At 29.9% G+C, this 9,342-nt stretch overlaps 1 protein-coding gene across 2 annotated transcripts; it reads left to right on the forward strand.

Moving 5' to 3' along the window:
- The first annotated feature begins 4,067 nt into the window (after nt 1–4,067).
- Nucleotides 4,068–5,908, forward strand: LOC120261791 (probable NAD(P)H dehydrogenase subunit CRR3, chloroplastic). 2 transcript variants are annotated; one of them, XM_039269777.1, is made up of 4 exons: nt 4,068–4,198; nt 5,410–5,469; nt 5,547–5,593; nt 5,670–5,908. In XM_039269777.1, the coding sequence occupies exons 1-4, from the start codon at nt 4,070–4,072 to the stop codon at nt 5,755–5,757; spliced, it is 324 nt and encodes a 107-aa protein (XP_039125711.1). In that variant the 5' UTR covers nt 4,068–4,069; the 3' UTR covers nt 5,758–5,908. The 2 variants fall into 2 exon arrangements, with proteins under 2 accessions (XP_039125711.1, XP_039125710.1); XM_039269776.1 differs by lacking the exons at nt 5,410–5,469; nt 5,547–5,593; nt 5,670–5,908 and adding an exon at nt 4,701–5,116 and having other exon boundaries at nt 4,073–4,198.
- Nucleotides 5,909–9,342: the final 3,434 nt, after the last annotated feature.

Below are 9,342 nucleotides of genomic sequence, written 5' to 3' on the forward strand. Positions count from 1 at the left end.
TGTCCACTCGATATAAAGTTTAGAAAAAATATTTGGGTGGGTGGGTGTGAAATGATTATTTTAGTGAAAAATTATTTGGAGTTTTGGGCCTTCACGTGATGGAATATGTTAATTAATTAAAAGATATCAACTACCCACGTAGCATGACAGGATTGAAGACAAACATCTTAGGGATAGAATATGATGTGACATGCTAATCAATTAAAACTTATCAAATGTCCTCTTTATATAAAGTTTAGAAAAAAGACTTTTAGGGGATAGAATTAAGAGAAAGTATATATTATTTCTTAAATTAATTAAGATAAAAATTATTTTATACATTTGCAATAGAAAAATATGATATAATCCAACTACCATTCAAAATTTTTACACGATCAAAACATAATAATATAGAAAAATAGGATTAAAAACCAAAGGAAAGCAACTAAGTGATATACTCCACAGAAAGTTAAAAAGGAAACTCTAATGTGTCATAAAATTCAGTTAATCTAATCATCGGCTCTCGTGGGGAGGGAAGTTTGACAAATGGCGTCAAGTGCCCCCACTTAAGGGTGTCAAAAGATGAAGGTAGGTAGAGGTGCTTTCACTACAATAGCTTAATGACTATTTTGGGATTTACCATGTGATTCAGGCTGAAACGTGAGCCAATAAAGGCTTACCACGTCTGCCCAAAATTATATATCATAAATCATAATCTCACAATTGTAAATAAACATTGAGTCTTGATTTCGCTCCTCCCCTTTCTCGAGCTTTCGACAACCGCATGGAAAGCAAAGAAGTACTTCATAAAGACATTGAGGCTTGGCACTGAATCAATCTTAGTAGCACGATGAAGATCGAACGGTCAGATGGAGTACCAAATGATGTGAGTGCATGGACTTATTCAAGTTATTTATTATTTCCTTTAAATTGAATTAGATTAAATGGATTGAATTATTATTATTACTTATTAATAAGATTAATTCATAAAATTTATTTGAAAGGGGCATGTTGATTTTGATTCAACATTTATTTTTATGGCATATTAGTAAAAATACTTGTGAGACTATGGTGTGGGTATATATATATATATATATATATTACGAAAGTCACAAGCACTATATATATCAGAGAGTGCACACGGGCTGGAAATTAATCGTCCAACCTGTACACCCACAACCGTTGACCCATTACCATTATTGTTTCCAACGAGTCTTGAACTCGAGATCTTTTGAATGACTCACTTTCATTTTTAGCAATAAAGGCAAGTAATGCTAGGCTACGAGACTTTTAAAAAAAAATATGTAAATCATTTATTAAAAAAATAAATAAATAGTACACAATGCTAGATAGTCAAGAAAAAGAACACAGAAGTCCACCGGGCGTGAAAGATACAAGAACAAGCAATAGAGACACTAAGGGTGTGTTTTATAAACGAAAAGATAAGGGACAACACAACACAAACTCTCATGTCCTTTGTTTGATTTACAAATAGGCTTGGAGTACATACAACACAAGAAAGTAGTTGAGTACAACACAAGTTGCTAAAAATTTTGTCCTGTCAAAACCACGTACAACTTTTTAACTATAGTACAACACAACTAAAAGATAGTTTTGCCCCTAATTAAAACTAAAAATTACCACAATCCAATCAAAAAATTTTGAAAATAAAATAATATATTTGGTAAAAAATTATTAATTAATGTATTTTAGAAATTTAAAAATATAATTATGCCCTAATAATTTTACCAATTATAAAAAAATTAAGTGGTGATTATTAAAAATAAGAAGAAATTTTAATATTTTTATCATGTGATTTTTTTGAAAACAACAAAAGATTATACAAAGGGTATTATAGTAATTTTACAGTTTAGTCCAATAATTATGTAAATCAAACAAAACAATACAAAATTTTTTGTGATGTCCACTAAATATCAAACAAAGAAGAGTACAAGCATTTGTGTTGTACTCAAGCACCTGTACTGTGTTGTATTATTTGTGTTGTACCTATATGTAAATCAAACAGACCCTAAGAAAAGAACCAGAAAAAGACTCCATAAAGACCTCTTAATATTGAAAAATAGGAATGCTTATTAGAGGACCAACAACTGCATGTGCAATAGGCTAATGAATCTTGTCAGGATTAATAAGCGCAATCCTAAAAATTCTAGGCTTCTCTTTACATTATTAATCACATCTTACGGTCTTGATTTATTTTATTTTATTTTATTTATCTTTACAATGGTAGACACCCAAGAGATGACATGTGAATAATTTTAAGGGAAAAATTCAAAAATAAACCATGTGATTTGCCCTTTTTGCAAATCAATATCAATGTAAAGAGTACATGCTCGGAGACAAATGCTAACAGCCACAACACTCTTCTCCGAGGCCACCGGAGGAAACTATTATCATCGGCATCATCAAATGGGCAAAGAAGAAGGTTGTTAAGAGTTTTCCGATGTTCTTGCTCTGGAAAAGATGCAACCAGGGTTGATGAAGACATGAATGGGAACAAGAAACAAGAGAGTCCTTTGTAGAGAGATCATGATGAAGAAACAACCATGGTGAAGAAGAAGAAAAAAGCCTGTCTATGGAAGAAAAAGATTTAAATATGTGTTTTGACTATCTTACCCATGCCACGTAAGCAAAGATCAGCATCGTTGATGGTTTTTCCGATTTTTGCCATTTGCGGAAACCACGTAGTATGAAATTGTAAAATTTTCTTCATATACCTTGATTTGCAAAAATGTCAAACCACATGATTTATTTTTGAACTTTTCCCTAATTTTAATGATAGATGCAATTAATGATAGTGTTATGTAATTATAAGCCTAATCATAAGTTAAAGAATTGGCAAAATAATATTTAATTTTCGAACAACCATATCAATCAAAGTTCTCGTATGATTAGGCTGCGTATATGCATATATATATATATATGTATATGTATATATTTGTAGTATGATATGAATAGTATATATGTGTATGGTATAAATTATAAACATAAGATATATAAGGGCAAGTCTATAAATACATGTATATATATAAATATATGTACTTAGTCTGTATGACAATACATATATGATGTCATATATTATATGTGTCAATGTATATGTACTAGATTTCATGTGTATAGTATATACGTATGTGTACGTATACATTTACATATGATGTGTATATCTTCATATAAGACTATCACAATTCATATTTGTATATGTTACACAATCATGCTGTATATGTGTATATGTATAGATTTGTGATATATATTACAAAAACATATCAACGGAGATTATAGCTGTCATATATATATAAATTGATAAAATCTACATATATATATATATATGTATATCTGACTATACCTATTCTAAAGTTTTTAACTCGGATGTTAGTTTTTCATGGGTGACAAATCACTGATATATGATGCATGATATATAAATAGTTAAAAACAAACATCAGATTTTAAAAGGTAGGGATTTGATTCTCGTAAAACAAAATCTACTTTAAAAATTTTCAAAAATCAAACAACACAAAAATCATATTTTCTAAATCATAGAAATAAAAAATACACAAAAAATGGTAACCTTTTCCCTTACTAAGTGAGATGTTGAAGAATCAACTTCCTCTCACAAGTTATAACATTACTTGAGGTGGCTAGGTGAGTGATTTATTTTTTTATCCATTAATGACATAATTAGATCAAGGTAATCGATATACTAATCCTAAGAAGATGCATGTGCAAATTACCCATCCATTAATATATATATATATATATATAGGCATAACGTACTATATATTTTTCAAATCCCTTCCCTACAAAATTATTACATATCGTAAAAAGCCAAAATAAAATAAAATTTTACGCCAAATAATGTAATACAAAAAGAAAAAAATCTAACGCAAACAAATAATGCAAAAAAGGGAAAAAAATATCTCACATATCCAAGCTAGTGAGGAGCCACAAAGCACACTCTAAATTTGTGGCTCAAATATATCACATTATCTTTGCTCTTTATAAAAAGCAACACAAAAGCCACACAAAGCCAAATTAAGTTGAATAGTTTGAAGTAGCTAGCAAATAAAGAACAAAAATGGAGATAACTCTGGCTTCATCGCTTACTTCAAATCCACAGCTCATGATCTTCTCCTCAACTCCCAAACCAAGAAGAACCATGCCACAAGTTCTTGCATCCAAATCCATGGCCTCATCCTTCAACCAAGTAAGTACTTATTTGTAACTTATATATATATATATATATATATATTTTTTTCTATATTGAAATTTTTGGATGACTTTTTTTTAACAAAGGTGGAAAATTTGATGATGATATTCATTTTAAAAGTTAGCCACATTAATCAAATAATGCATGATTTATAGCATTTATATGCACAATGATAAAATGGTAATCAAGAAATAATTAGGTGAATAATTTATCTCTTATGTATGGTTATTTAATACAGTTGTACTTATTCTAACATAAGTGAACATCCTCTAATATAATTTACATATATTCAAGTTAAAAATTAAAAGCTTTGGTAATACATTAAAAATATGAACTAATAAATTATAATTTACAACTGTTATCACATATACAACTATATATATGCTAATTAACAATATTGTAAAACACTTACCTATATTATAATATAATTTTATAAAATAATGATTGACGAACTAGCAAAGATAATTAGACAACATTGGTCTTATAAATTCTTCGACAGAAACCGATCAATAATCAAGAAATGAAGAGGCCAAGAAAGAAGAAGATTAATGAATCCCCAACAATAGCTGAGATTGAGCGAGTAATAGGCATCAAAACAGATGAACACTCATCATCACCATCATCTACACCATCATTGCTTCAAATGCTCGCCACCGAGAGCCCGGCTGAGAAGAAACTCCGGGAGACAGCAGAATGGATAGTTGAGAAAACTGAAGATCGAGCTCTTGTTAGCCAGAAGATACTCATCTTATTCTTCATAAAAATCCTTCCATTTTGGATTTTGCTTCTTGTTGTTGCTTCTGGTCTTTTGAAGCTCCCATTTGATATCCCTTTCTTTAATGACCTTTTCTTATAGTCTATATAACGAATATTTTTGACTCATTATGTAAGTTATGAAAGAAACATAATGTATAATTTTTTAGCCATCAAGAGAATGACAGATTGGAAGTAGAGCTTTTAATCGCACCGTCATTCTTGTTTAAGTTGCTATGGCTGGAGGGACTTGTTCTTACTTCCGCTTATTAATTATGTAATTAAAATGACATGTGCCATATATGCTCTTAATTTGCCAATAAAATGTGTAATGTTTCATTATTTATTTATTTATTTATTTATTTATTTTTGCTGTTGAAATCAGTGTAAAGTTACATTAATATAAGTTAATTTGTAATGTGATTTTTTTGAAGAGTTAAAAAAACATTATGCAGGTATCAAAAGGATGCAGAACTTGCAGAGGGCAAGGTGCAATAGAGTGTCCTGGTTGCAAGGTTTTAATAATGAGTTACATCATTTCTTGATTGCTTTCATTGTTTTTATGACTTTCTTAAAATTTGAATTTACACAGGAAACTGGGAAGAACAAGAAGAATGGGAATATTTTTGAAAGATGGAAGTAAGTTTTATTGATTTAATAGCACATTTATGGTGTATCAAGATGAAGTAATATTTTTGTGATTTGTTTTTTTAAGGTGTTTTGAGTGTCAGGGATTTGGGATGAAGAGTTGCCCAAATTGTGGAAAAGGAGGACTTACACCTGAGCAAAGAGGGGAAAGATGATCAGTATGATTTGTTTTTTGTTTGATATGAAAAGAAAGATAGTGATGTGGAAGGCATAGATGCGTTTGAGCTTTGTTTTGTAAGTCTATATAAATCAGAAGACAACTAATTAAAATGATAAATGAAATTGAGTTGAAGTTTCTTGTTCTTATGCATGCATTTTCCCTTCTCACAATTAATGTGTGAGATCAAAATCTAAATATTAATATTGTTGGTGCTATTAATAATACCGATAACTTTGCTCAAGGAAATAATTTTCAAAGAATTTTTGTCAAATTTTGATTTGGTTATTACTAATTAAAATAAGTATTTGAAGTTAAAATTTTCTTTTTAAATAATAATATGTGGAGAAACATGAGGAAAAAAGAGAAGAACAAATGTTTGAGTGTAAGTAAAAGTAGATCATATGAGAAAGTTGCAGGAGAACAACAACAAAAAGAAGAGTAGAGTCACTACACCATTTTTAATTTTTAACAGCGGATTTATAGAGGGGTTTTTTTTTTTTTGAGTTAAATGTGGATAAACCACAAATTTATTGAAATAAAAACAGAAGTACAGGGGTAGAGTCATCTCTCACCGCGTGGTGAGAAGTACGGGATGAAAACAGAAAGGAGAAAGCAGAAGAGTAGAAATAGCAGAAAAAAACTAAGGAGATGGAAGATGTCATCTGACATCTCAGGCCTTCTTAGATGGATGTAATGAGCACCTACACCTGTGCAACCGGTTTAACAAAAACCTTTCTACATTTAACAAAACCAACAGCCAATACTAAATTCCCAAAATAAGCTGTCATATTTTGTAGTCAAATTTTACAATTAACATTACATTTATTAATTAAGCATAAATTTAACATAATAAATTCAATCAATAAACATTTATGATATATTTTACATGTATAGGGTTCCTTTCTCTACTTATTTTTTAATTTGAAGAGAACCCCCAACTTTACCCATCATTTGGAATACTTGCTACTATCATCCACATATATGCTTTTAATTTGATATTTAAAAGTTGACTCTTCTTGATTCTTGAATCTGTCTCTTCTGCATTTGATTGCTAATATCATTTTATCATAATTTGTGATAAAGGAAAGCAATGAAGAAAATTGAGCTTTACAATCAAAATTAGATGACTGACTTTTAAAATTACATTTCTATGTCTATATTTCAACTCTAATGTTTGCATAATACATTTTTTGTTGGTGGTCATAATAATATATTCTAGAGGAGAATATAGGTCGAATGTTATTATTTTAACTTTGATGATGATCAAGTTATTGCATATTCTGTTGGAAACTTCAGCTACAACTTGTGGATGATTAGCTTTCTGCCTTAATTGTTCAAGTGGAGGAAGGCTTGAACTTCAGTGATGTATGTCACCTTTCTCCTGCTGGATATGTCAATAGAATTTTAAGTCCTGAAGTTATATATTCTCGATGTCTTATTGAATTTAATAAATGAAATAGAAAAGTTTGAATTCATTTATTCCGATGATCCATTTCTGCAATGTGTGCAATTCTTAATCTCATTTGCTTTTTTCCTTGATTTTTGGTGTTGAGTATAGTATTGGTTGTGATCTATGCTGTCTGCATTAATTTTACTATATCCTTTTTCCATCCTTGAGAGAGCTAAATAAGTTGTCTTTTGATAAAATTTACAAGTTTTCTTGCTAATTTCTTGTTTTTGAATAAGTTGTATTTGCTTCAGTTGTAAACAATTATTCTGAGTTTCTAGTGGCATTGTATTGAAAGATAATGGTTTCCCAATATTAGTTCCATTTTAATGTATTATTGTTGCCGCTAGGTGGAATCAAGCTCTCAAATCTTGATGGTGTTGGATTGCAATTGTAGGAAACTTTTTGAAGGTGTGGACATCATAAAGAAGAATTAGTAAGATGCTTGGTTCTTTCTTGTCTCTGTGTGGATTTTTTCGTACCATTATTAACAACTATATGATGGTGTTGTTGCATTTTTTATTGGAGTTTCATCAGTATATGTCTTTCTTTCACTTGCTGCCTCATAATCTTTCTCTAAAAGCACTAATTTAAGCAAACCAAATTAAAATTGTCAAAAGACCAGCAAAGTTATTAAAAAAAAATAATAATAACTTGCCTAACATCATCCTTATCATCTAACTCTTTGAAATTGGTTGTGTACAAAGTCTAGAGGTTCTTGAATTGATCTGAATTGGTAATGGTTTGTGTTCATTGTCCCTAATACACAATTGTGAGTTTTCAAACATGAGAAAAATTTGGCACAAAATGCTTATTTAATTTCATGGAGAAGTTATGAATAACATTCTTAGATATTAACTTTAATGCATTGTTCTTGAAATAGGGCTCTAATTTCTATTTTTTTGCTTGATCTTTTTGAATGTAGGTTGATATTGTTGATTTCAATGGCGCTTTTTGTCACCGACACGTGATCATTAAAAACCAATTTAAGATGCTTATCAAAGTCAATTTTTGGTAGAAGATTGAAGTATGTCTTGTTTATGTAGTGGGTTTTCCTTGTTTATCTTTGCAGCTGGGTTGCTTCCGAAAGATCATATCAAGTTGAGGAGTCAAAGTTGGGTTCTTGGTAAAGAACAATTGAGTCCATTGGTACTTCTTTGCTTTCTTGCAATTTGTCATGTGTTCAACATTTTCTAATGACCTTATTGAATTTCTCTTGAATAATAAGTTCAAACTTGCATGTCTTGAATGATTAGACACATACATATGTTGAACTTTGAGATAAATTATCATCCTCTGAACTTTACATGTAATATGAATCTAGTCATATGCACTTGCTAGGCATTTGGACAGTGAGATGAGGTATTATTTGTTAATATGCATAGAAAACTGCCATGGATTTGTGATATTTTGCATAAACACCCTCCTTAAGACTGCACTTTATTTTAAAACTTTATGGGCTTTTCTTCAAAAACCCCATGAAGTTTCCTCATTTTGCAAAAAACCTTCATAAATTTTTTGTTTTGAACTTTTACGAAAGTTTATAGAGTTCCTCACTACTTCTCTTTTTGTTTGTTCCTACATGTGTCTAGTTTATATAGTTGAGAATATCCATATTGTGATGCATATTTAATTGCTCAAAAGTATGAAATAATAAAATTAAATTCATAGGGCAGGTTATTTGATGGTAATCCATCCAATAAGTGTTAGGTGCAAGGTCCTTGTTCTTTCTTTGGATGAGTCAAATGTTGGACTTCTTGATCTAACCTCACCATGCATTTAGCTGATATTATTTTGATTGTGACCCTATTACTTGTGTTAGAACATCGCTATCTATTTTTCAAAAAATCTAATATTATATAATAAGTGGAAGGAAAGATACTCCTTTCATGAATAAAAATATATTCCTTCCTTTGATGTGTATTTTATATTAAAATAATGTTATGATAATAGAGGTATTATGTGGTTCATCTGTACCTGTTATGTGTTATTTTTATGTATGTATCTTTATTTTTCTCTGAAAAAAACATAGTGATTCATGTTTAGATGAAGCTTCCTTATGGTAACAGTCATATTAGCATGCATAATCTTAATATTGGCTCTTAATTATAATTATACCATTAGACATTGTAG

The sequence above is a fragment of the Dioscorea cayenensis genome, chromosome 5 (genome assembly GCF_009730915.1).
Source record: "Dioscorea cayenensis subsp. rotundata cultivar TDr96_F1 chromosome 5, TDr96_F1_v2_PseudoChromosome.rev07_lg8_w22 25.fasta, whole genome shotgun sequence".
Classification (NCBI taxonomy): domain Eukaryota; kingdom Viridiplantae; phylum Streptophyta; class Magnoliopsida; order Dioscoreales; family Dioscoreaceae; genus Dioscorea; species Dioscorea cayenensis.